This window comes from Rattus norvegicus, chromosome 20 (assembly GCF_036323735.1).
Source record: "Rattus norvegicus strain BN/NHsdMcwi chromosome 20, GRCr8, whole genome shotgun sequence".
NCBI lineage: Eukaryota > Metazoa > Chordata > Mammalia > Rodentia > Muridae > Rattus > Rattus norvegicus.
This window is the reverse complement of record NC_086038.1, coordinates 5,633,415-5,660,917: the sequence shown is the minus strand read 5'-3', so window position 1 is coordinate 5,660,917 and position 27,503 is coordinate 5,633,415. Positions and strand designations below refer to the sequence as shown.

General features: G+C 51.3%; 1 protein-coding gene across 3 annotated transcripts in view; it reads left to right on the top strand.

Annotated features, from left to right (window-relative positions):
• Nudt3 (nudix hydrolase 3) overlaps window positions 1-24,734 on the top strand; it is a 52,587-nt gene extending 27,853 nt beyond the window's left edge. For all 3 annotated transcript variants that reach the window (XM_039098517.2, NM_001024243.2, XM_039098516.2), the window contains 3 exons: window positions 18,831-18,875; window positions 19,951-20,035; window positions 23,219-24,734. In XM_039098517.2, the coding sequence (XP_038954445.1) occupies window positions 18,831-18,875; window positions 19,951-20,035; window positions 23,219-23,385 (297 nt within the window). In that variant the 3' untranslated portion in view covers window positions 23,386-24,734. The remainder of the gene's footprint in view (window positions 1-18,830; window positions 18,876-19,950; window positions 20,036-23,218) is intronic.
• Window positions 24,735-27,503: the final 2,769 nt, after the last annotated feature.

Sequence of the window (27,503 nt, the reverse complement as noted above, 5' to 3'; positions counted from 1 at the left end):
GCCCGCCCGCCATTTCTGTCGGTCGGGCTCCCGCTGCAGCCCCGTGAGAGTCTCTTACCCAGAGTACTCTTGAGACTCAGTCCCTGTTGCCTTCACTGTAGGGGACCAAGACTCGTGTGGGCGGTGGCCATGCTCCCCTCAGCCTCCCTTGTTGTCCTGCTGTCGTTTGCCTGTCTCCTGTGGGAGCAGCCTGACCCTCACTGTCCCATCCTCACCCTCTGCAGGTGCGGGTTCTGCACGTTTGCCTCAGGTGTCCTCATATGGAGGAGAGATCTGTACTCAGCAGCTTCTGCCAGAGGGGACTGCCCGGCTCCCACGGCCTGTCTGAGTAGCTTGGCTTTCAGACCCTCTTCAGAGTTGCAGCTCGATTAGTGTCTCGTGCCCATAGCCCCAGCACTGGGGGTAGAGGTAGGGGGATTGCTATAAGTGGTTTCAGACTAGCTTGGTTTACATAGTGAATTGAGTTCCAAGACAGGTTCCATATCGAGACCCTGTCTCGAAATAAACCAGCTCCTTTAATCATGTCACTCGGGAGACAAGGCAGGCAGCCTCTCTCCACCTCACATATAAACAAAGGAAGCAAAAAATAAGAGAACGGTCAAGAAGAGGTCTTTCCGTTTGTGTGTGTTTGTTTGTTTCTGAGACAGGGTTTCTTTTTCTAACAGCCCTGGCTGGCCTGAACTTGCTTTGTGTACAGGGCTGACCTTGAACTAAGAGATCTGCCTGCTTCTGCCTCCCAAGTGCTGGGATCCAAGGTCTATGTCACCACTTGGCTATAAGACCTTTAGGGTTTGTCCGATTAGAGACTTACTTATATTTTAGTTTAACATGTTTTTTCTATGGATGTGAATGAGTAACTGGATGGGATGCTCGCCTGTGGTCCTAGCATGTGGGAGGCGGAGGCAGGAGGCAGTAGACTCTGGCCTGAGATGCTCTGTAACAAGACAAACCCCTGACAGTCTGTGATTTCAGTCAGTCAGTCTCTGACAGGAGTAGCCATAGAGGATACAAGGCATGGTCAACATATGGGTCCGGCTGTGTGACTGCGGCTCCCCTTTGTTGACGGTTAGACACGGCCGTCTCAGCTTCTAGATGGAGGTGCTCTCTGAGGGCTCTGCTCTGGAAGGGCACCTCCGCCATCCTAGTCCCCTGGGGTGAGGGACAGGAAGGCCAGAGAGTGCATCTCCAGACTCTGCATTGGCTGCAGCTACGTTTCCTTTGGGAAAGCAAGGCTCTGATGTAAACCCCTGCATAGACTACCTTAGCCACAGGACAGAAGCCAAGGGGCTTCCAGGGGAGCTGGCCTGTCTGTCTTGGGGGCATGTATTTTTATTTTTTTATTTTATTTTATTTTATTTTATTTTATTTATTTATTTATTTTTTTTTTTTGTTTCTTTTTTTCGGAGCTGGGGACCGAACCCAGGGCCTTGCGCTTCCTAGGTAAGCGCTCTACCACTGAGCTAAATCCCCAGCCCTAGGGGGGCATGTATTTTAAGGAGATGCAGCTATAATGTCTGCTTCCTGATTTGGCTGTTTCTGTGACTTTTTTTTTTTTCTTCTTTTTTTTGGAGCTGGGGACCGAACCCAGGACCTTGCGCTTCCTAGGCAAGCGCTCTACCACTGAGCTAAATCCCCAACCCCTGTTTCTCTGACTTTTGACTGCTTCCTGGCCCATCCGAGAGGCAGCAGCCACCTTGGCAGTCCTATCGTAGTGTGTTTTAGGGAATTGATTATGGAACCTTGGCCTGCAGGTCTGTCTCCTCGTATGTCTGATTCTGTGAACTTTCTTATCCCTTAGCAAACACTTTTCTTTCCTTTTTAAAGATTTACTTGTTTTATGTATATGAATACACTGTTCTGTCTTCAGACATACCAGAAGAGGGCATCAGACCCCATTACAGATGGTTGTGAGCCACCATGTGGTTGCTGGGAATTGAACTCAGGACCTCTGGAAGAGCAGCCAGCGCTCTTAACTGCTGAGCCATCTCTCCAGGCCAGAAGACCACTTTCTTAACCTAATCAGATTGGAGTCTGCTGACTGCTCGTGGAGGGCTCAGCTCTGAGGAGGTCTGGGTTCCTGTGGGCAATGATTCCTGTGGTCTGTCTGCCATCCTTCCTTGCTGACTGCAAGGAAAGTGAGAGGTAGTGGCTGAGCATCTCCAGGGGACGTGAACGGGTCAGAATTCACCGCAGATCTGCACCTTTAAAGCTTCTTACCAGCTGAGTGTGTCTGCCTACTCAGCAGCGCCTGCTCTGTCTGTATCAAGCCTGGGCCTCTGCACAAGTACACACATGTACACAACATATTTGAGTTTTGTCTTCAGTGAGATTAGCACCTTATGGAGGAATACAAATAAATAAAAACTATAGTCTGAAAGTTAAGATTTAAAAGAACAGTCAGTTTGACATGGTATAAGCCTTCCTCTAAGAGGAGGTCTGGATAACTTCAGACCTACCCGCTCATTTCTGAATGTCCCATATTGGAAGGGTCTGATGTCTGTCTCCTGCCCCAGAGAAATGTTAGAAGAGGGGTGGGAACATGGGTAGCAGCGTTTTGCCCTGGAGCAGAATTCGGCCTCACATCTTACAGCATCTGAAGTCTTGGACCCTCTGTGTGCAGGCAGTGGCACTGTGACTTTGTACTTGGCCTTCCTAGGCCTGAGGTCTCTGGACTTTTGCCTGGTTCTTTCAAGAGGATGGGCACTGGACCAGTCAAGAGGGTTCATGCTACAGAAGTCTGCACGTCTAAATCAGGCTGCTTCTGTCATTTTCACAGTACCTGAGGCAAAGTGATGTTTGATTTGATACCTTGCAGTTATGAGCTCAGACAGACTAGGGAAGATCTGAACTGCGAGAGAAGGGAGGTTGCTCAGAGCCCTGGGACCAGGCTGCTGTTGCTTGGCCTTAGCGTGCATTGTGAAGGACAGCGGTCTTACAGAGCACACCTTGGTTCCATGTCTAGCTCTGGAAGTTCATCTTTTTGTTATATGGCCCCCTCTCTCGGTGGTGTGGTGTGTGTGTGTGTGTGTGTGTGTGTGTGTGTGTGTGTGTGTGTGGTCACAGCCATGGTATCTCACATGTGTGAGAGTCACAGGACAGTGCACAGGAATGGTCCTGAGGGTTGGCCTGGGCTGTGAAGCTCTTCAGCAAGCGCCTTTACCTGCAGAGCCGGCTCCCTTCCCTCTCCAGCCCTGGGTAGCCGAGCTTTGTGGGAGAGGCTCTGCAGTGAGAAGCAAGGCCTGTGTGGTCTTAGGGTTACTGTTTCTTGTAGTTATGCAGGAAACTTAAAACTTTGGCCAAAAGGCAGAGAGGGGCCGAGTCTGAGGCTGCTGCGTGACGTCTCTTTCCTTTCCTTGCATATATCTCTGTAAGCCACGAGTGTCGCCATGGATAGAAAACTGTGTGTGTGCGCGCGCGTGTGTGTGTGTGTGTGTGTGTGTGCATGCACCCACGTGACTTCCCCTGCACTGCCTTCTTTCCTGTCACCCTTGGCTTTGCTGTGAGCTCACAGCCTGGGGCTTCCCTCAGGTGTGCACCCTGAGGTGCCGGCTCCCCTGGCTTGGTGCTGCCCCTCACATTTGTAGTTCACGCGCTGACAAGAATGGCTTCCACTGCAGGCAGGCACTGCTGGTCTGTTGAGGAAAGAACAAGAAACGACCATAGTGAACTTTCGTTTCTGGGATAGGAGTGGAGCTCCTGATTGAATGGGAGCCAGAGGCTAGGTCTCCTCTCCACATCATCTCTCCGTGGTCTACACACACACACACACACACACACACACACACACACACATGCATGCACACTCACAGGCATATGTGCACACATGCATACACACACACACACACAATCAGTACAGTCTTAACAAGGCTCCTTTTCTGAGAACATTTTTTAATTGATTAGCTAACTAATCGATTAACAAATCGGGTGATTTTGGGGATACAGTTTTAGTGTATAGCCCAGGTTGGCCTTGTACACAGATCTTTCTGTTTCTCAGCCAATTAAATTACTCCGTAAAGTTTTAACTGGCTTGTCTCGTCTATTCATGTGGAAAGCTGCTGGTGTGACCAGGAAACTGTTGTGGAGTCCATGGTGACTCTTGTCACTGTCCCTGAGATTTCAGAAGGAGCTCTTGGTGGAGGGTGCTCTGATGAAACACCTAGTGGGAGCGTGTGGGGGGGATGGCGTTGTGGCACAGAGTGAGGATGTGGAAAGCAGGAGCTTAGAGCGTTTGTTCGTTCATCAGTCATCATGTTCCTTCCTCCCCCGGGAAGCAAATGAGGAGCAGTAGTGACGCACTCTCGTTCTCCTTCACTCAGTCTAGGACCCCAACCCGTGGATGCTGTTGTGCAGGGCACAGTGGTCTGCTGACCTCCATTAACCTGATGGAGGGACTGGCTTACACTTGGTAAAGCCTGCCAAGATGACAGTCAGTACGCCATTACAAGAAATGAGTACTCCTCTGTGGAACTGTTGGCTGTTCTGTGTTAGCCAGGGCTCCTGTGGATAAACGAGGAAGACTGTTACGGGTCACAGCAACAGGACGTGATCGAAGCTCTTTCAGCTCACTTGGGGGCCTTTCGGACAGAAGTGAGTTAGGAACAACGCTGTAGTGGGTTCCTCTGCTGGTTGGTGTAGGTCCGAGGTCTGTGGATACCAGGAGCTGTCAATGCGCTGCTAAACTGGGCACAGCATTGCACACCTGCAGTCCTGACACAGCTCGTGGGAGAGAGCAGGGGACACTGCTCAGTTCCTCCTCAGCCCCTGACACCTGCCTCTAAGAACAAACAAAATGGAGAGAGACTGGGGGGGAGGGGGAGAGGGGAGGGAAGGAGAGGAGAGGAGAAGAGAGCGATGGCTTAGCTGGTAGCGTTGGCTATGCAAGCATGAGGACCTGAGTTTGGATCCCAGGACCCTCTGAGCTAGGCATGATAGCGCTCACTCCCTTTAAACCCAGCACTTGGAAGCAGAGATAGGAGGATCTGTGCGTTTGAAGCCATGGCTGCCAGAGTAACAGTGAGACCCCGTCTTTAAAAAAAGCAAAAGAAACTCACACAAAAAAAGACAGATTGAGGAAGACAGCCAGTGTGAATCTCTGACCGCCACACTCAACAGTCACGTGCTGACACGCGTGGTCACTCGTGCACAGAAAACAGCATGAGCACTGACATGGGAGGCAAGCAGCTCGAAGCTCCCTCCCTCCCTCCCTCCCTCCCTCCCTCCCTCCCTCCCGTGTCGCTTAGCGATGACCTACCTTACCTTCTTTCTGGAGTAAGTGTGCTTCAACTAACACAGTCTCCAGTGCTAATGCCCACAAATTAGAATGCAGTGCGATTTTAGGCTTCAAGAGATAAAACCTGATTTCCCACCCACATAAGATGTGTGGAAGGACTTCAAAACAGCCATCCCTGGTCTCAGACGGCCGTTCTGTTGCTGTTCTGTTGCCTCTCGCTGTCTCCGTCTGCAGTCACCACCCCATACCGCCATCATCACAGAAGCACAGCCAGCCTCGCACGCTCCCACGCTCGTGGAGAACACAGTTTTGGAGTTCCTCCGTCCTGGCAGATCCCCGTTGCTCAGCTAGTTACTCCGTTACGTGAGTTAACCGTCAGGAAAGCATGGCGCTGTGGATGGACAGGAGTGAGCACGGTTCCCACTCGGCTTCCCACTGTTACACAGAGAGGAAGTTGTAGATAAAGATACACATCCCAGCTCACTGGGGTCAGGCTGGGAAGATGGCTCTGGCTTCTTTTCAAAAGTAACCAGGTTCTGTTCTGAGCACCATTGCTGTGCATAGCTGCCTAGGACTCCAGTCCCAGGGCTTGTGAGACCTCCCTACTGCCCTCTTTGGGCACTAGGTGCACACACACACACACACACACACACACACACACACACACACACACACACAGGCAAGGCATTCATATTCAGACTCATGTATATTTGCTGTGTTTTGCCGTTTCCCAAATGTTGGGATTAAAGGCATAGACCACTGTGCCCAGCTTAAAAATATTTTTTTGTCTTCCTTCCTTCCTTCCTTCCTTCCTTCCTTCCTTCCTTCCTTCCTTCCTTCCTTCCTTCCTTCCTGACAAGGTCTGCTCTATTATGTAGCCCTGGCTGTCCTGGAATTTCTATGTAGACCAGACTGGCCTCAAACCTGTAGACACCCACGTGCCTTTGCCCTCCAGGTTCTGAGATTGAAGGAGTGTATTACCGAACCCAACAAATTAGTTTTTTCACTTCTTTTTTTTTTTGGTTCTTTTTTTTTTTTTTTTCGGAGCTGGGGACCGAACTCAGGGCCTTGTGCTCGCTAGGCAAGCGCTCTACCTCTGAGCTAAATCCCCAACCCCTCACTTCATTTTTTATATGCATTAGTGTTTTGCCTGCTGTATGACTGTGTGAGGGCATTGCTTCCCCTGGAGCTGGACTTGCAGACAGTTGTGAGCGGTCATGTGGGTGCTGGGATTTGAGCTGGGTCCTTTGGAAGAGCAGCCAGTGTTCTTAACTAGCTAATCCATTTCTTCACAACGATTTTAATTAAAAAGCTGGTATTGTGCCCTTATCAGATTAGCTGAGGTTTAAAGGCACGTTCTGCTGATGCTGGAGAAGGAGGCACAGAGTCCTCACTGAGGAGAGAACTTGCCGCACAAGCTCGAGGGCCTGAGTTCTGTCCCCAGCCCCCATGTGAGAGACCCTATCTCAAGAAATGGATTGAAAGCGGCTGAGGAGAACACTGGTTGATGATCCCTGGACACCACACACACACACACACACACACACACACACACACACACACACAGAATGTTAGTGCTGGCTGGGCCCTACACTGGCACACCTGCTTTCTGCTGGCTCTTGCCACACATTGATGCCATGGTGGCTTCCTCCTGCTGCCAGCTTGCTGTCTAGAACTCACTGCTCTCTGGATTTCCAGCTTAGTCACTGAATTTTATGGAAGATTGTGACTGCAGCTGAGTGTGCACACTTTCCCAACATTACCGTGTAGTGTCCAGTTCAAACATGCATCTGTTATAGTATTTTTTTTTTTCGGAGCTGGGGACCGAACCTAGGGCCTTGCGATTGCTAGGCAAGCGCTCTACCACTGAGCTAAATCCCCAACCCAGTATTTAATTTTTAAAGGTTTATTGTTTGTGTATGTAAGTAAATGCCATGTGTATGCAGTTGCTTGTGTAGGCCAGAAGAGGGCGCTGGATCCCCTGGAGCTAGTGTTACAGGCGGTTGGGAGCGAGTTGTCTTGTATGTGTGCTAAGATTTGAACTCAGGACCTCTGGAAGAGCAGCAAGTGCTTTTAACTGTTGAGCCATCTCTCCAGCCCCAGTGTTTATAGACAGGCTCTTACTTGTAGCCCTGGCTAGCCCATAGCATCTTTGGTAGATCAGGCTGGCACTGAACTCAGAGATCTGCCTACCTCTGCCTCATGATTGCTGGGATTAAAGATGTACTCTACCACACACATCCAATTTTGTTACTTTTATTTTTTGAGACAGCCTGATTGGGGCTCCACAGAAATCTGTGTCTCTGCCTCCCAAATTTGGGTTTAAAGGCACGTGCCACTAGGCCCCGTCCAGCATTTGTTTTAATCTGGTCCTTTGGAAACAGAAAAGTAAAAGGGAATATAGTTTTTTTCAATACTACCACTAGCATTTTGGTCTTTTTTTTCCCATGTGAGTTTGTGCTGTCCATCCGTCTGTCCATCTGTCCATCTGCCCATCCATAGCATTCCTTCGCCTGCAGGCTTCTCGAACATTAGATAGAGGGGAAAACGGGCTTCGTTAAAGCACACGAGAGACAAGTGCTGGGCAGCAGGGTGGCCCAGTGGGTTGAGTGCCTGCTGGCCAGCCCGACCACCTCAGTTCTCCCCGGACTCACACAGCGCTGTGCTGCACACAAATGCACACGTGCTCGTTAACAAGCTCGGTAACGGTAGGCATGGGCAGGCCAGCGTGAACCGTGAAGGGCCTGTCTCGACTAAACACTAAGAAGCAGACAACAGACGGACAAGCAGACACTAAGGGACTTGGGGCCACTCAGTTGGTAGAGCTCCCGCCTGGCGCACACAGAGCCCCACACTGAGCACCACGTGAGCCATGGTGGTGTGCGCGTCCTTAATCCTCGCGCCTGGGCGTGGAAGGAGGAGGATCTTCATGTATGTCGCAGGTTTCAGGTTAGCTGGGCTGCTCAAGACCCTGCGTCAGAGGAAAAGGAAGGCTCGGCAAGTCAGGTGCTCGCCACCAAGCCCGTGTTTGAGTCCCAGACTTTCATGATGGAAGGAAAGAACCAAATTCCTCAAGTTGTTCTTTCTTTCATACACTCAGTGGTGTGTGTGTGTGTGTGTGTGTGTGTGTGTGTGTGTGTGTGTGTGTGTATGAGACTGTGTGTGTGAGACTGTTTGTGTGAGACTGTGTGTAGAAAACCAGGCTGGGCAGGACAGCACACAAACCCCTTTCATCCGCATCCGCATACACAAGAGGCAGAGGCAGGTGGATCTCTGTGAGTTCAAGGCCACCCTGACCTACACAGTGAGTTGCAGATTAGCCAGGAGTACATCATAAGATCTTGCTTAATAACAACAACAACAACAACAACAACAACAACAACGGCAACAATAATCACGTTAGCAGCCATCTGTTTTCTGATTCATCCGAAGGTTCTGTTTTCCTTACCTGCATCTCGTTTTTTCCTTGTTGATACAGCATTCCTGTACCTTAGTGCCCACTCACGGTGGCCGCTTGCATGGCCACGCGTCTGAGTGCTGTACACAGAACCCCCCACTGAAACCCTCCCCTCCCCTGCTCCTCCATTACCCAGGGCGTGTGTGTGCTTTGTAAGAAATTCTTCTGAGGTGAAGAGTGGCGAAGCAGGTGGAAGCACTTGCCACAGGAGTGTGCGTGCCTTGAGTTGCGGCCTGCCTCTGAGGAGGGACTGTGACCTGTGAGCCCAGTGACCTCTGCCCTGCCCGGGGTTGCTTTGGCAGCGATGTTCCTTCACAGCGATAAGAGTCGAACACAGACGCCCCGTGTCCAGCTGAACAGGTAGCAACAGTAAGAACCACGATCGACCTCTGTGAGAGCCCAGGCCCTCTGTCCTCAGAGCTGTCACTGTTGCACATGCTGTTCCCTTACTCTGCAGCGGGGCTGCGTGTGCTCGCTTGTGAGCTCAGCGCCCGAGACACTCAGCAGACTTTCTGCTGCCAGTCACTAGACCTTCCACCTCCCAAGGACGGGTAGGATGAGTTTCCAATTTGTTCACCTGTTAAGGTGGTTGCCTTAAATTTTAGCAGCTCTTTAGTCAAAGAAGTGACTGATTTCAGCGCAAAACAGCTACCCAAATTCTCTTTCAGCCATTTTACAACTGACATAGTCAGGTGTCATGGTGCAGGCCTAATCCTTGCATTCAGGAGACAAAGATGGGTAAATCTCTTTGAGTTTTAGGCCAGCCTGGGCTACACAGCAAAAGTCCAGAACAGCCAGAGCTACATAGAGACACCTCATGCAAACACCCAGAACCAACCAAACGGAAATAAATTAAATATGAGCCGGCAAAGGTGGCTCGCCCCTCTGTTCCCAGCATTTGGGAGGGGAGAGAGGAGGATCCAGAGTTTAAAGTAATCCTGGGCTGTCCCAGAACTCTGTATCAAAAACTAACTCAGAAAGGAGAGAAGAAGCTGCCTTTACTCAGCTCGTCAGGAATGATTGAGTGGCAGCCATGGCGAGCAGCTCGTTCAATGCAGAGATTAGAATCTGCTGTCAGGCGCCCCCACCGAGTTGGACTAGCTGGTGTTGGAACCCTGTTGGATAGAGGGTGAATGACTGGGATAATAGCCAGCCTCCTGTTTGCTGTAATGAGTCCAGCAGAGGCTCCCAGGACACTTTTGTTTGCTTTCCCATCCAGCCCCACATTCCAGTAGGACTCTTGAGTCATCGGGGAGAGTGGATGTGACTGACCTAGCCCCTGCCTCCAGAGCTTCCATGGTCAGGACCGTGGATGGGACAAGTGGGTTTATCTGCTTGGAAAGCAGTGTGAGCCACCCCAGTTCACTCAAGTTCCGGAGGCAGCTACCTGCAGAGTTCACCACCCAAGAAGCTTAGAGTCAGAGAGATCTGTGCAAGTGAGCACAACCGTCTGTGTGCATCTGGGGGGTGGGGTGTCCCCAGCTATCCCCTCCTGTTTTGAAAAGGGTTTCACTGAGCCATGTGGGAAAGAGCCTGACTTCTAAGCTAGTCTGAGCAAACAAAGTCCTCTTTCAAAGCTAAAACAGCAGGCAGAGTGCCTGCCATTCAGGATGGGCGGCCTGAAGTTCAGTCCTGGGATCTCCCCTTAAGGGAAAAAGAGAGCCAGGCAGTGGTGGTGCACATCTTTAGTCCAAGTACTTGGGAGGCAGAGGCAGGCAGATCTCTTGAGTGTGCTGTACAGACTGAGTTCCAGGACAGCCAGGGTGCACAGAGACCCTGTCTCAAAATAATAAAACGGTAAAACGTAGTGGGAGGAAAGAACCGACCCCACAGAGATGCCCTTTGACCTCCATGTGGGTGCCAAGGCAGGCACATGCCCTCAGTCACAGAAACACATCAGTGCACATGCACGAATAATAAAATACAGATGTTAAACACACTCCTGACACATCTGGAAAGAGCACTGAAGTCCACACAAGCATGGCTGTGGGCACCTGCAGTGCCAGCACTCAGGAGATGAAGGCAAGGGAATGGGGCAAGTTCACCCAACAGGGCCGTCATAGCAAGGTCTAGGGCAGCTTGGCACCCTCAGTGACACAATCCTTTCTGCCATTCCTGAAGCCCTGGGCTCAGTCTCCAGCGCCACACTGACAAAGTGGAACTGAGTATTAAACATCGAGAAAGTGTGGCTTCAGTTTAAGATAGCATGGCGTGTGGGGCTGGAGAGATGGCTCAGCGGTTAAGAGCACCGACTGCTCTTCCAGAGGTCCTGAGTTCAATTCCCAGCAACCACATGGTGGCTCACAACCATCTGTAATGGGATCCGATGCCCTCTTCTGGTGTGTCTGAAGACAGCTACAGTGTACTTGATAAATAAATAAATCTTAAAAAAAAAAAAAAAGAAACCAAAAGTAACTTCACGGTCAGTAGCTTGACTAAATGGAGGGGTGGGGAGGAATCAGCAGTGAGCACTGAGCACTGAGTTTGGAGGAGGAACAAAAGTGATGGCAGCTCATGAAGTACGCGTGAGCGTGTGGTTTCAGGTAACAGGTTTCCTGAAGCTGACACAGCGTGGCGCAGCTGAAGCCTCCCTCTCCGGTTTAGAGACTAGCACACTATAGGCCTAGAAGCTGTGGTCCTCCATCCTTTGGGAGGCTAGAAAGAGCATCGTCCCATACCCTCATAGGCTTCCAGGAAAAAAACCAGGAAGTGCTTAAGGGCCCAGTTTGAAACTACTGTGGCACTCATTCCACAGTGTGTCTGTCCGCCAGAGTAAGTCCCCGGCTGACAGTCCGAGGAAGAAGATTCTCTCCAAGTAGGGAGCGGCATGTCAGTCAGGGTGTGGGCCCGGGGAGTTGGAAGCCAGTCTGCAGCTGCCCTGCTGAGGCAGGCAAGCTGATAGCATCCAAGAATGATGAGGGCTGTCTTCCAGGATGCAGAAACTCCATGACCTGTGGGCAGAAGGGCCTTTTAGGTTTTACTGTTGTTTGTTTTATGTGTATGTCCCCCACTCGTATGTCAGTGCATCGTATTTGTGAAATGTGTGCAGAGGCCAGAGTGGGGGAGCGGGGTCCCCTTCAAACTTGAGTTTTTTTTTTTGTTTTTGTTTTTTTTTTTTTGTTTTGTTTTTTTGGTTCTTTTTTTCGGAGCTGGGGACCAAACCCAGAGCCTTGCGCTTGCTAGGTAAGCGCTCTACCACTGAGCTAAATCCCCAGCCCCCCAAACTTGAGTTATTGATGGCTGTGAACCACTATGTGGGTACTGAGAATCAAACCTGGGTCCTCTGCAAGAGCAGCCAGTCCGTATAACCACTGAGCCACCCCTCCACCACCGTACAGCATCTTCCTAATGGGGCTGGACAGACAGTGGTCATTTCCCAGCCGGGTAAGTTGAACAGCTGAGGTGAATTAACTACATCCACGGACATAAGCATAGCCACTCTTCCGTGAGCGGGTTACTGAGGGGGATTCTTGGGTTAGGGGTTTTGTTGTGTTATTCTGTGTGTCTTTTGTGGAGAACCTATAGAGAATGAGAATGCCATGTACTGTCAATAGCAGGGGAGGCCTGAGCGGTGGGGAGGCAGCAAACATACAAGGAGGGGCTCCGCACAGCTGAGGAGCAGGGGCTCCGCACACAGGCTGGTGTTCAGCTGTCTTTTCACAGTAATAAAACATTATTATTATTATTCCTGGGACCAGCAAGGTGCCTTCATGCACCAAGACACCTGCCCGCCACCAACCCTGACAGTCTGTTCAACCCTCTGCTACACATGGTGGAAGAAGAAAGCCTATTCCCAAAAGTTGTCCTCCGACCTCCGCACAAGCTAAGAGAAATCTGAGCTAACTCTCCAGGCCACTTTCCCTCTGGTTGTTTAAAATATCTGCTGAGCTCCTGCGAGGCTCTAACTGTGTCGTGTGGGTGCTTCAACCACACCCTGTTCTGGGCGCCCGCTCGCCCTCCCACCCTCCCACCCTCCCTTCCTCCGCAGGGCCCTGCACTAGAGTTGCCTCTGGGGCTCCTCTGTGACTGAGCTTCCCGCCTTCCACAGGGAGCTTCAGTACACAGCGCTTCAGTGTTCCCAGTTCCTGTCCTAGAGGCTTCCTCTGCCATAGAAAACGGTCTGAATTAAAGAAACAAGTATCAGGAAGCTGCAGTCGCAGAGAAGATGGTTCTTACTAGATCCCGGCTCCTCCCTGAGCGGTTCTCTCCCGTCAGCCCAGGGTTGACTGCTTGGTGTCGGCATGGCCGTGGCTTTAGGTTGACATCTTGCTGGGTTTTGGCCTTCACTTTAGGGCCACAAGATAACTGCCGCTGCTCCAGGTTTCAGGTCCCTGCCTGACGCGCAGTAAGTATAGTGTTTCTCTTCACGCCGGTTCTCTGTTGTGGGAAATCTTCCTGCAGTCCTCAAGAGATATCCTCCCAGGAGCCGCTGGCCTGAAATGGCCCCATGCAGCACCCTTAGCCCACGCTCACTGTGCGCCTTACTCAGGCGTGCCTTCCCCACGTGAGACAGAATCTGGTGCCCTGGCAGGGAGGTTTGTGGGAGGTGCATCTGTGCCTACCAGACACCTACCATGAGGGAAACCCACTTTGGAAAGAGCTGGTCCACCTGGGGCCAAAGCAGGGCTCTTGGTGGTAAGAGTTCTGTGGGGCCTTCCTGTCAGGACTGGGCCTGGTACCCACACGGGGAGGCTGGCAAACATGGGAGTTTGAGTTTTTTTTATTTTCATGTGGGCATAGAACACCCTCAAGGAAAGAGTGATACAGATTTCCCCCTTTAAAAAGGTTTGTGGGCTGGAGAGATGGTTCAGAGGTTAAGAGCGCTGTCTGCTCTTCCCGAGGTCCTGAGTTCAATTCCCAGCGACCATGTGGTGGCTCACAACCATCTGTAATCAGATCTGGTGCCCTCTTCTGGCCTGGAGGCACACATGCAGGCAGAAAGCTGTATGATGTGTATATAATAAATATTTTTTTAAAAAAGGTTTGTAAGCTAGGTATGGTGGTGCAAACCTTTGATCCCAGCACTGAGAGTCAGAGGCAGGAAAATCTCTGCAAGTTCAAGGCCAGCCTGATTGACATAGCAAGTTTCAAGACAGCCAGGGTTACATAGAAAGAACCTTCCTCAAACAAACCAACAAATAATAATAATAATAAAATTAAAAGATGGTTTGTTTTCTAGAGTGGGCATAGAGTGCTTGGGGGGTTCATGCTTGGCTGCTTTTGCACGATTGAGAAGTAAACCGTGGGCCTGCCTGCCACATGCAGGAAACAGTGTCCCCAGCCCTGAGCACCACGCTTCTAAGGGCAGGGTCTTGCTAGCGTAAGTGAAGACTTCTTCTGGGTTAGGGTTTGACATAACGATGATTAAACAAGTCTGCACCAGCGCTGATGGGGTTGAGCTTACACACGTCCGAGTCAGATGTCTGAGCCAGGCGCTGTCAGATGCTGAGCTGGCGCCTGTCCCGACCTGCTTCTGCAGTCATGTGGGTGGTAAAAATACCCGCGTTCGCACTGCTGGCAGCACTGGAGACTGAGGAGTCGAGAGTTGGCTTCCAAGAACTGTGAAGACTTGAGGTGGTTTTCAAAGAGCCACCCCGAGGGTGTCTCCACGAAGACCCTCCCTCCATTGGCCTCAGGCTCCTCCCTCCATTGCCCCACTGCAGCCTCTGTCTGAGCCATTGCTTGTGGTGCTAGGATCACCCCAGCGTCCTCACACTGTAGACACCGTGCACAGCGCTCCCCCTCAGTCCTGACTTCCTTTTTTCTGTTGTCCTCGTCGTTGTTTGAGGCAGGGCCCCCAGGTTGTCTGAATACTCATGGCAGTCCTCCTGCCTCGGTCTCCTGAGTGCTAATTTGCAGGCATGAGTCACTGTGCCTACTTTCTGACATTTCTTTGAGGATATTTCCTCTAAGAAACTACTAAGTTCCCGTTTTTAAAACTGGTGAACATGGGGTGTTTCTGTGGTTCTGTTTGGTTTTGCTTGCTTGTTTGAGACAAGATCTCACCGTGCTTCCCTGTGTGGCCTGAAGGACACCATGAAGACCAGACCGGCCTCCAGCTCGCAGAGATCTGCCTGCATCTGCCGTCAGCTCTGTGCTCTTTTTTTTTTTTTTTTTGTTCTTTTTTTCGGAGCTGGGGACTGAACCCAGGGCCTTGCGCTTCCTAGGCAAGCGCTCTGCCACTGAGCCAAATCCCCAACCCCAGCTCTGTGCTCTTAACTGTAGAGCTGGTGGTGGGCTCGCTTTGGATTTCTGTCAAGTGTGCACCATGTCAGCCTGGCAGTGAAGTGAGGAACCGGAAGCCTGTTAACTTTGCCAGCTGGATATGGATTAAAAGGAAGATGGGCTGGGTGGTGACAACATTCTTCGAACTGTATACTAAGTTGCTTTTTTTCTTTTTGGTTTTTTGTTTGATTGTTTTTGGCTTTTGAGTCAGGGTTCTTTGTGTAGCCCTGGCTGTCCTGAAACTCACTTTGTAGACCAAGCTGGCCTCAAACTCAGAGATCCACCTGCCTCTGCCTTCTGAATGCTGGGATCAGAAATGTGTACCACCGGGGTTGGGGATTTAGCTCAGTGGTAGAGCGCTTGCCTAGGAAGCGCAAGGCCCTGGGTTCGGTCCCTAGCTCCGAAAAAAAGAACCAAAAAAGAAAAAAAAAGAAATGTGCACCACCTTGCCCGTGAGTTGAAAGATGCTGTTACATGATTTCCAACCTCTTCTGGCAGAGCGAGTCATTTATGTTGTTTGGTACAGAAATCGCTGTGTTTACTGTAGGGTGGCTCAGGCTGAGTGTCCTCCCCAGCGTGCATGAGGGCCTGAGTCCCATCTCCTCCACACACAGTCCAGCCAATCCAGCCTAGAGTTCAGGGTTATCTCAGCTATACAGGGACTTAAAGGCCAGCCTGGGCTATATGAGTCCCTGACTAAAAAGTTACTACTATTTGCCTTGTCAGAATTGTACATTGTAAGGCTGGGTGGCTGAGAGTGCTGTTGGGCTTGCAGTGGAGCGAGTTCCATGTTGGTGACTCACAACAGTGACCCCAGTACCAGAGCATCTAACACCTCCTCTGACCTCTGGGCGGGAGGCGTGCACATGGGGCAAAGGCAGGCAGGCAGATACTCATAGACATAAGCATAAAGTGAGTCAGTGTTTTAAAATCACAGGCTGGTTAGCACTGTTACCTGGAGCTCACTCCCATTAGTAAGTGGGAAAATGAGCATTAGTAAGATGGCAGCTACTGGAGGGAGCACAGGTAAGTGATAGCTTGTCAGGCTCCCTCCTCACCCCAGTGCTGTCCACCTCAGCCTTGGCCTTATGGGTGGAGGCCTCCTGCAGACGCACAAGCCAGGGGTTGCTCTCCTCCGGATCAGAACACAGAGCTACTGGCTTCCTAGCTGGGCTTGCCAAGAGCACAGCTTCACTCAGGCACTCCCTGACGAGCTCATGAAATAGCTGACTTGGAAGAACAGTTATTCCTGAAAATGAAAGAGAAGCAGTTTCATAAGAGAAGGTAGGACAGCTCCATTCACAGTACCAAAGCCATTGGAGATGAGGGGATATAGAATTAGGCTTGAATTCCTTGACAGTAACATAGAACACAGTCATTTCAAAATACAAGTCACCCAGGAACCTCTTTGTAATGTAGCATGTAGTTTTCTCTACCCCACTGTGTGTTCCTGCCGATGAGCTATCTCGGATCTGTGGATAAAGACACGCACGCACACACACGCGCGCGCACACACACACGCTCATTGTTAAACTGGCTTAGCAACTACTGCGTCCCTCCCTCCCTCCCTCGGGTACTCCTGGCCAACCCCTCCAAATCTGCCCTCAACTTAGTGACTCAGTTACTTTCTGTGAAGCCCATTGGCCCTGCTTCCCAACATGCTTTCTGGTTGTTTTCCATTTCCACCTACATTTTGGAGGATCTCTCCCCTGTCACTTCAAGTCTGTCCTGTCTCGCCCCCAAGTATCTCGATTCTCATCCTCTCTCCCAGCCTGCGGGAACCCGGAATGTCGGCGCCAGCACCGACACAGTACCTAGAATCGGGCGAAAGCCTACTGGATGAAAGAAACACACACACACACACACACACACACACACACAGGTTATCATGTCAAGCCAGGAGAGGAAGAGAGGAAGAGAGAGAGAGAGAGAGAGAGAGAGAGAGAGAGAGAGAGAGAGAGGGAGAGGGAGGAAGAGCGGAAGGAAGAGTGACAGTGAGGAAGAAGAGTGAGAGTCTCCTGTAGCTTTATTCACCACTTAAAATTGAAATAAAAGGAGCATTATTTAGCGTACAGGGATACCGGAAGTCCCGCCTCTTCCTCCCAGCCTTTGGCCACTGGCATCTTTAAGATCAAAATCAATTGGGGGGCAAGGATCTTCAGTATCAGTAATTCCCCATCAATGAAAGCATCAGAACCATCCCTCCATCTGGTCCTTTTGGTTTGGTTTGGTATTTTATTTTATTTTTTGAAACAGGGTCTCTCTGTGTAGCCCTGACTGTCCTGGATCTCACTCTGTAGACCAGGCTAACCTCAGACTCACAGAGATCTGCCTGCCTCAGCCTTCCGAGTGCTGGGATTAAAGATGTGTGTGACCACGGTCAGGCTGGCATCAGTCTTCTGCATCAGTCTCTTTTGACTCTCAAGAATGTTAGACAGCGTGCCTGGAGGATGGCTCAGCAGTTAAGAGTGCACGCCCTTCCAGGTTCCTGAGTTTGGTTCCCAGTGCCCATACTGTATGGCTCATGGCTTCTTGATGTTCCTATCCTCTTTCGGCATCCCTGGCTGTGCACACACTCGCATATGCGCGCTCTCTCTCTCTCTCTCTCTCTCTCTCTCTCTCTCTCTCTCTCTTTCTCTCTCTCTGACCATGTAGGCACAAATTAAATTTTTTAAGTTAATAAATAACTTTTTAAAGAAGTGGAAATGTGGAAACCAAGTAACACAGTGTAACGAGGATGAGAACACTCAGCTGTGACAACTGCTCCTGACGGACATGGGAAAGGAGAGCCAGTGACCTGGAATGGACTGAAGTGTTCATCGCCCACGAGCCCAAAGGCACAGCAGCCATCAGAAGAGCCTTGGCATAAAGAATGTATATTAAGGGGCTGGAGAGATGGCTCAGCGGTTAAGAGCACCCGACTGCTCTTCCAGAGGTCATGAGTTCAATTCCCAGCAACCACATGGTGGCTCACAACCATCTGTAAAGAGATCTGGTGTATCTGAAGACAGCTACAGTGTACTCATATATAATAAATAAAATAAATATTAAAAAAAAAAAAGAATGTATATTAAGAATGTGGTGGGGGTTGGGGATTTAGCTCAGTGGTAGAGCGCTTGCCTAGCAAGTGCAAGGCCCTGGGTTCAGTCCCCGGTTCCAAAAAACCAAAAAAAAAAAAAAAAAAAAAAAAAAAAGAATGTGGTGGAAGCAGCCATGATGGCACACTCTCCCCACCCCTCCGTGATGTGACATCTGTCACCAGAAGACCTGTATGGTTCCATTGGCTTACTATTTGGTGGGTCCTGCAACTTCTGAGGCAGCCTTTTGTACACAGGCAGCCCAAGTCATGTCAGTTAAGACTCTCGCTGCCAGAGACCACAGTCACACCCCAGCCTGGGCAGTGGGGTCCTCCCTCTGGCATTCACCAAATCTGCTGGCTCAGCCTACATGTGCTGCATGGCTAAACACCTTACACAAGGCAGCTTTCGTGACGCTCTATTGGCCTTCATGCGTCTGTCACCTTGTTAACAGTGTGGCAAGCTTTTCAGTAGTGAGAAACCTGAAAGGACTCTCCCCCGGCATGCCTTGCTGTGACCACTCCAGCTGTGACACACAGGAAGTCTAGGTGTGCATGAGCTCAGAGCCAAGTCCTCCCGAGCGCATACTCACGATTTTTGTTGTGTTTTTTGGGGGCGGGGGGTGGAGCCCAGGAGAGGGCGTTAGGTCTGCTGGAGTTCCAGGCAGCTGTGAGTCACCTGACATGGGTGCTGGGCTCCAAATGCAGGTCTTCTGGAAAAGCAGAGGTGCACCCAGCTGCCGCACCATGTCTCCAGTGCCCTCACCCTTGTTTACAGAGGACAGAAGATTCTGAGTCACACAGTACCGTCCTGTGCTCATTCTTCTTCCTCCCTCTTCCAGGCTGGAGTTAAAGGGACGCTGGGAAGACTGGTCGGGATTTTTGAGGTAAGTCTGCTAATACCTATGTTCTGAAAGTCATTAATAGCCGTGTTTTCCTGTCCTTGGAAGGGGCCTCGGGGCTCCGTCAGGACCGGCAGCACAGCAGACTAACCTCTGCTTTTCTTACTGCTGTGTGTCTGTGTGCCTGCCTGTGTGTACCTGTCCGGAGACCTGAGATCAGCTTCTGTGTCATTCTTAGGCGCTGGGGGCCTCTCACTGGCCTGGAGCTCACCACATAGTCTAGTCTGAGCCCCGGCGATCTCCCTGAGGTTACTGTGCCCAGCTTCTTCCTCCATGGCTCTGGAGTCACCCCAGGCCCCAAGCGTGGGCAGTGTCTTGCTTACCCTCCCTGCCATCCATTCCTCCTGCTCCTCCCAGCGAAAAGAGAAGCAGAAGAGAGGAGATGGGTGGGCTGGGGGTGAAGCATCAGAGAGAAATGGGACCAGCGAGGGGCAGGTCAGTGGGAGAGGGGCTGCAGGCCCCAGGGCTCATTAGCCCCCCACATACACAGTCTGTGCACTCCCTTTTCCCAGGTCACAGCTTCCACCCCTGTGCAGCATAGTGGCGGGGGAGGGGGAGCCCGGACTGAAGAGTGGGCTCGGCTGCACAGATGGCTCGGCCATTAAGAGTGCTGGGCGTGGTGGCACACCTTTAATCCCAGTGCCCCCTGGGAGACAGAGGCAGGAGGATCTCCATGAGTTCAAGGGCAGCCTGGTCCACATAGCAATTTCCAGGACAGCCAAGGCTGCATAGTGAAACCCTTTCTCAAAAATAAAAAGCATTTGCTGTTTTTACAGAGGGCCTGAGTTCAGTTCCCAGCACTCATGTGTGGTAGCTCAGGCCACCTCTAACTCGTTCTCAGAGGATGGACACCCCCTAGGCTTTATGAGGGAGTGGGTACACACACCCAGAAAACCACATTGTAAAAAAAATCTGCCAGATGTGTGCCCTCTGTTCTGGTGGAGCCCTCTCAGGACAGAGCAGCAAACGCAGAGGCATTGTGTGTCTCGGCCTTCTGCGCCGGGTATAGGAGAGCGTCCTTAGTGTCTCAGCCCGCTAAGGAGCACTCTGTTCTCTCCAGAACCAGGAGAGGAAGCACAGGACGTATGTGTACGTGCTTATTGTCACGGAGGTGCTGGAAGACTGGGAGGACTCGGTGAACATCGGTAAGTCATGAGCTGCCCGGTGGAGACGCTCGAGTGGAGTGCCATGCTGAGGATCGCGGCACCCATGCCCTGAAGCTGACGTTAGCTGACGTGAGAACACATCCCCGAACAATTAGACGTGTTTCTAAACTCAAGCGGATCCTCCCAGCCAGGCCGTGCTGTGCTCCTGAGCAGGTGCTGGCCTCGGGCCTCTGCCCTGCTGGGCCAGGGAAGAGGCGCGATGCGCTGCTGTCTTCAGCTCTCCATTCGTTTCTGTGGAGAGGCAGGGGCATCACTAGATTGTACCAGGCCCTAGATTCTGCCCCCAGCACCACAGAACATCAGTGAAGTGTTCAGGGCTTGAAAAGGAGACCAAGATGGGTGTGTTTATAGCTGTCCTTGCAACTCAGCCTGGCAGGAACCACACCCAGGTTGGTTTTGTTTTTACTTTCTTTTTAAAATTTTCTTTTTCTGAGTATTTATTTATTATGTACACATCATACAGTTTTCTGCCTGATTGTACGCCTGCAGGCCAGAAGAGGGCATTGGATCTCAATACGGATGGTTGTGAGCCACCATGTGGTTGCTGGGAACTGAACTCAGGACCTCTGGAAGAGCAGTCAGTGCTCTTAACCGCTGAGCCATCTCTCCAGCCCCACAGTTTTTAAGGTGGCATTGCTTGTTAGTATGCAGACATTCCTTTTCCTCGCTCATCAGTGTTACTCAGTGGTGACTCCAGCGAGAGGAAAGCCTGTGACCTGCTCTCCGACCTGCTTTCACATATGTGTAGCCTGGAGAGGAGGGCACTCACCCCTGACCTTCCTGCCTCACCTCGCAAGGCTGAAGGCACAGCATGTACCATCCACGCAGCAACCCGTTACTGTGAACCGTGGGTCTTAAATGTAAATCACTAGCGAGCGACGGACTTTCACGGTGCTGTGTGCAGTAGTGTGGGAAGTGGCTAGAGCTGTGGAGAGGGAGTGCGCCCTCTGAGCTTCCGTGGAGTGTGAGGTGGACAGTGGATGTGGTGGCTCACCCTGTCTGAGGAAACACAGAACAGTTGGCACTGAGGGAAGGAAGGCGGGCGAGTGCTGTTCTCCCGCTGCCGCTGCTGTGGTGCAGCACTGTCTGAGGTGGAGCTGTCCTGGGCTCTCCTCAGTGCTGAAGATGGAGGCAGCAGAGCTCCAGGAGGCCCACACTTCCTCAGGGCGTCCTCACCTGCTGCATGCTCTCCTGGGGTTAAAGACAACAGCAGGATTAAGGGTCTTTTCTTAGTGGCTGAGATTTAGCTTGGTGCTAGAATATTTGCCCAGCAAACACAAGGCCCACGTCCATTTCCAGGCAGCTGTCTGTGTAGACACATGTTGAGGTAGGTGTGAATTAAGAAGCATGCTGTTATTTTTTTTTTTTTTCTTTTTCTGTTTTTCGGAGCTGGGGACCGAACCCAGGGCCTTGCGCTTGCTAGGCAAGCGCTCTACCACTGAGCTAAATCCCCAACCCCTATGCTGTTATTTCTAATTGCTGAGATTGCACACTTAATTAATGCCCTGACAGGAAATGGTTAAATGCCAGCGGTGTACCCTAATACCTGGCCTGGGACCTCATTACTGGGTCAGTTACCCCTATTTTATGTCTATGGCTATTGTGCCTGTATGTGTCTCTGAGTACCCGCACGTGCTTAGTGCCCACAGAACTAGAAGAGACGGATGCCCTGGAGCCAGTTAAGGGGAGTTGTGGACCACCTGTGGGCACTGGCAGCTGAGCCCAGTTATTCTGGAAGGGTGGCCAGGTCCACTGAGCCGCCCTTCACCTCCACGTTTCATTTTTATAATATAGAAATGTACATAATATAATGTAAAGGAACCAACTACAATTTAAAAACTTAACACATTGGGGCTGAAGAGATGGCTCAGGGGTTAACAGCACTGGGTGTTCTTCCGAGGACCCAGGTCAGACTCCAGTACCCAAGTAGTAGCTCACTACCCCCTGTGGGTCCAGGGCACCAAGTACACATGTGGTCTACACACACAACAGACAGAACAGCTTAGGAAGGGAGCCCCACTTACTGTCCACCCCCTATGTGAGAAAGTGGAGCACCGAGGAAGGAGTCTGTAGCTTGCCCAAGGCTCCCCAGCTCATGGTGCTGGAGGTCTGCCTGGCGTCCCGCACACCGACCTCATGGCCTGGCTCCCAGCCGCCTCGCTCTCCGTGTCTTATGTACCCCCCTCACCATTGGAGGGGACCCCAGGCTGGCTCTGCTGCTCCAGCTTGAAGCAGTTGTATGGACTGCCCACAGAGCCAGAGAGTGGGAGAACACACCTTTAGTACTGGCACTCTGTGAGTTCAAGGTCAGCCTGGTCTACATAGCACATTCCAGATAGCCAGGGCACATAGGCTGTCTCAAAAAATAAAGCAAAACAGTAAAAGTAGACTCAAAATGGTATTTTGTTAAGTTACCTGGGGTTTCGTTTTTGTATTTTCTTTTTTCTAAATGAGCACGTGTGCGTGATGGGCGTGTGGGTGCAGCCACCCATGGCTTGCAGCACATGGACCCAGAAAGCTGCTCTGGGGTGATCAGCTCTCTTGAGCCTTACAGGGCCTCAGAGCTTGAATTGAGCTCGCCAGGTCTGCACAGCAAACACCTTGTCCTCTGAGGTGCTCGCCAGCCCTCTTTTCTGTGGCGGATCAGTCACTTACACTGTTCTTAATGAAAGGAGGGGACAGCAGGTTATAAGTCGCCCTCATGATGACCAGGGCAGCTGGTGATGCCTGGGTGATGTCCAGGTGATGTCTGGGTGATGTCCGCGTGATGTCTGCGTGATACCTGGGTGATGTCTGTCCAAAGATGAGGATGACAGACCCTCCTTGGAGATGTGGTCGACAGTGCTCAGAGGCTGGAAAGGCTGCCAGCAGAGTGCATGCTGGGAATATCCTCAGTGTCAGGTCCCAGACAACTGGCTCCTGCAGTGCACTCTGTAATCATGGGAGGTGCAGGCTTTACTTCTGTAAAGAAGGAAAAGTACTGAGAACCATTGCTTTGGAACAGATGGAGGTGGGCTCTCATGTAGCCCGGGCTAGCCTTGGGTTCCCTGTGTGGTTCACCAGAGTCCTGGGGTCACAGGCACTGTTGCATGAAGCCCGCCTCCCCCTCAGAGCTGTGCTCCTGTTCCCAGCCGGTGTTCAGCTCTTCCCTCTGCTCCACAGGAAGGAAGAGAGAGTGGTTTAAAATCGAGGAGGCCGTAAAGGTGCTGCAGTATCACAAGCCTGTGCAAGCGTCCTACTTCGAGGCACTGCGACAAGGCTACTCTGCCAACAATGGAACCCCAGTGCTGCCCACCACCTACTCCAGCTCCATGTCGGGCATCAGATGACTGCAGACTTGCGGAAGAGCTGGAGAGTGCAAAGTAGACTGAAGCGTGGCTCTCCTCACCACCCCACCTCACCTCTTTCACCCAGGCATGGCATGGTGGGCGGTGGAGAGGGCACACTGAGGTGCTGCTGTGGGCTGTGGCCAGAGGCGGGGGTGTGTGGCATGGGGGTGGGGCTGGGTGTAACTCACGAGCACTTTCCTGCATGCCCGTTCCTCCCCACTCACCCTGTCCTCAGAGAGGGCACCTCCCTCCCTCCCTCCCTCCCTCTCCTCCTTGGGTTCCGAAGCGTTCCCATTTGTCTCACGCCAGCCTGGCCAGGTATTTTCTCTGATTTTTTGTTTTCCCATTAAAAGACACCCATGTGTGATGGAACTTTCTAAAACCCTGTCCTGTGCCGTACTGTTGTCCCACAGGGCACATCTGTCTACACTGACGTCTGCCGTGTAAATAAGCAGCTTAGCGAGCTCTTAACTCTTAAGGGTTTCACAGTTTGGGTTTTTTTTTTTTTTCTTTTCTTTTCTTTTTTTCCCAGGTATTTCTGGTTTGAAGCCCCTCACACTTCCTGTTTGTTTAACGCTAGTAACTAGGCGAGCTTCCCTATCCTCTGTTCCCAGCCATGTCGAGCCTACCTTCCTCTCACCCCTGGGGCTCTGGCTTTCTCTGGGCCATTCCCATGCCAAGGAAAACAGAAGGGAACCTGTTTTCTTTTCTGTTACCAAGCCTGGAAAAACAGTGATAGAAACTGACTTCTGTCCGATATGCTCACAATAGGCTTTAAACTGGACACCCTCAGTCTCAGAAACTGGACCATCAGGCACCACGTCTGTCCTGCTGGCTGGGAATTCTTTCCATAATGCTTTCCTTGCTGCCATGGCCTCCCTTACCCTGTATGCCTTACACCACGCCGACCTGGGTACGGCCCCATGCTCTTCAGCCATCTCCCTCCCATAGTCCTGTCCCCGTGCAGAGGCCCCACCCAGGTCCTGAGAAATGCATGGGGGAAAGGCGTGAGCATGTCTGTGCCAAGGGTTGCACCAAGAGCATGCTCCAAACATCAGCTTCCTTTCCACCCGATGAGGGCCACTGCTGACCCTCTGGCTCGCTGCAGGCTCCAGTCGGGATTTTATGGAGGTTTTGTGCGGAACTCACCTGCCAGTTGTGGTGTTTGGTTGGGAATGGAGGGTCTGGGGAAGGGCTGAGCTAGGAGGATGAGAGGGGAGCTGAGCCTGGCTTAGCGTGGGAGCTCGGGACTTGTTGTGGCATTGCCTATGTTGGAACGTAGCCAAGATGTGAAATTAAAATAGTACTTCTCTTTATTTAAAAACTAATAAACACTCAGACTTTGAAAAGCCTTTTGCTCTTTGTTCCACGTAAGGACTGTGTGTGGTGATGCATGCCATCAGCACTCAACACTTGGGTGTCAGCGGACAGACTATACGGTTACATAGATCCAATTTGTATTTTGTACCCCAGTGTTGAAACACAGATTTCTTTTTTAATTATTTATTTATCTTTATTTTATGTACATTGATTGGTGTTTTGCCTGCATGTATGTCTGAGTGTGAGGATGTCAAACCTTGGAGTTATAGCTATGAGCTGCCATGTGGTTGCTGGGAATTGAACTCAGGACCTCTGGAAGCGCAGTCAGCGCTCTGAACCACTGAGCCGTCTCACCAGTCGGAAACAACTCAGTGTGTGTGGAGGGGTGGAAGAGGTGTCTCGAGATGCTCTCAGACCTCTGGACAGGAGTGGCCTCCCGAAGTAGCGGCCCAGTGGGTAGAGACATCACTGGGATATGAGTGCAGAGACAGGCCTGCTGTCATGGGTCCTGCTTAGGGACAAAAGCTCTGGTTCTTATTGCCTGGCTTAGAGCATCCTGACGTCCTGTTCACACACACAGAGGAAACTTAATTCCAAACCACGCTCTTGTGGGTCAGCTCTCCTCAGCCACGTAGCCTGACAGTGCTGTGCTGGGAAACTGCCCTGTGAGCTGTGAAGAAAGGAAGCTGTCGGCTGCCTTCTTGGGCCACTGCAGGTGCACCTGACTGGCCTGTCACAGCAGCCAGCAGCAGAGATTGGACCTCCAAGTTCAGCTAGCGGGAGCCAGCTCCGGACAGTTCCAGAGTCCGCCATTGTCGTCGGTTTCCCTGTACCCTGAGGAGTGGGGCATGCTGGTGTTTTTCCTCCCTGGCTCAGTCTGCGTGCTGGCGGCTGTTGCTGGCAGAGTTGGAGTTCTTTTGTGACAGATTGGTTAGAGCCACAGTCTTAAACACAGTGAGGAAAGAAGAAACAAGAAAGTAAAAAAACAAAACAAAACTTGCCCGAATCCAGGCTCTGTCACGAGTCCCCAGCCCGATGGGAACTGGTTTCCACGCCTTCGTGTCCCGCTCACAGTAAATTTGCATGTCCTAGATTCTGTCACTAGGAAATACCCGTTAGAGTCCACCATACTCTGGGTAGAAAAGATAGCATAGAGGGAGTGTCTTTAAATAAAAGTGTCCTGTTTCTGTCTGTCTGTGATCGTAGACACTGGGGAAACTGCAGTGAGGTCATGTGATCCTCCTGAAACGGGAGTTGATTCTGTGCACGTGTGATTTGAGAACGAGAAGCCAGGCATAGTGGTTTTTTTTTTTTGTTTGTTTGTTTTTTTTTTTTTTTGGTTCTTTTTTTTTTTTTCGGAGCTGGGGACCGAACCCAGGGCCTTGCGCTTCCTAGGCAAGTGCTCTACCACTGAGCTAAATCCCCAACCCCGAGAACCGAGAAGCCAGGCATAGTTTAATCCTAGAGTGATGTTCATCATCTCAACATTTGGAAGGCTGAGACAGGAGGATTGCTGCCCTTTAATGGTAGCCTGGGCTTCATAGTCTTTAAGAGGAGGAGACAAAACGAAAGAATGAGTCAGCCACGTTAGAGTCTCTGTAGTAATGTCCCAGAAACTGCAGCCACTGAGACACAAGCCGAGCCCCGGTTCCTCAGCTCAAGCACAGGGCTGGACAGGGAAGGAACAGCCCTGTCAGTGCGGCGTGACGGAAACTCAGCCTGCCCTACCGTGCCTCGCCTGCATGAGACCTGTGGGAGTGTTGAAATCCAACAGGCCACCGAAAACCTAGAGTGGGCCCAGAGGCCCCCATCCCTGGCTGTGTGTGGTGGACCACCTGCCAACAGGGAGGCCCGCTGGTGGCCTTGCTTCCCGAAGCTGCAGGGAGCAGGGCGAGTCATTTCCCTGGGAGTGGGTCAGCAGTTTGTGAATGGAGCCACATAGCCAGGTGTTTTAGTGGCAGAGATACTGTGCGTGGTGAGGAGTTGGCCTTAAAGGGCCCTGGGCTTGCCACTGAGGAAAAGCCAGCTCAAGAGAACGCTCACAGCTGCTCCTGTGCATCCTGCTGTGTGTAGCATGCTGTCCTTCACTTGCTCCCTGCTTGTACATGCTCTGGTCCACACCTTTGCTAGAGTCCCGTCTTCATTGTAAAAACAGCCCGACATCCCCATCTCTGGTCACAGAAAGACCTAAAGAAGCACTGTGGTGTGGTGTGGTTTGGCTTGGATTGGTTTGATTTGAGATAAGATCTCACTGGGTAGCCAGCCCTGCTTGTTCTAGAACTCATTATGTAAACCAGGATGGTCTTGAACTCACAGAGTACTTGGCCTCAGCCGCTAAGAGTGCTGGGGTGAAAGGCCTGTGCCACCACCATGCTCAGCCAAGCAGTGTGGGTTGTTTCAGTGTGCTGATTTCACGATTTTTGGAGTATATTCTAAGCATGTCCTAGTTGAGATAAGAATAAGAATTGAGGGGTGGGGGCGGTTGGAGAGATGGCTCAGTGGCTAAGAGCACTGAACCAAAAGTCTTGAGTTCAAATCCCAGCAACCACATGGTGGCTCACAATCATCTGTAATGGGATCTGATGCCCACTTCTGGTGTGTCTGAAGACAGTGACAGTGTACTATTGCTTGAAGGGGAAGAAAACCTAAAGAAATAGTGTTTTCTTTAAGAAAAAGGGGAATGAGCTGTACTACTTCCTGTTCAGAAAGACAGTTCTCTCTTGACAAAAGGGAGGCAAGGCAGAGCAGTGCAGTCTGTCAGAGCTGGAGGGACAGGGTAGCCACCTGGCTCTTCTGAA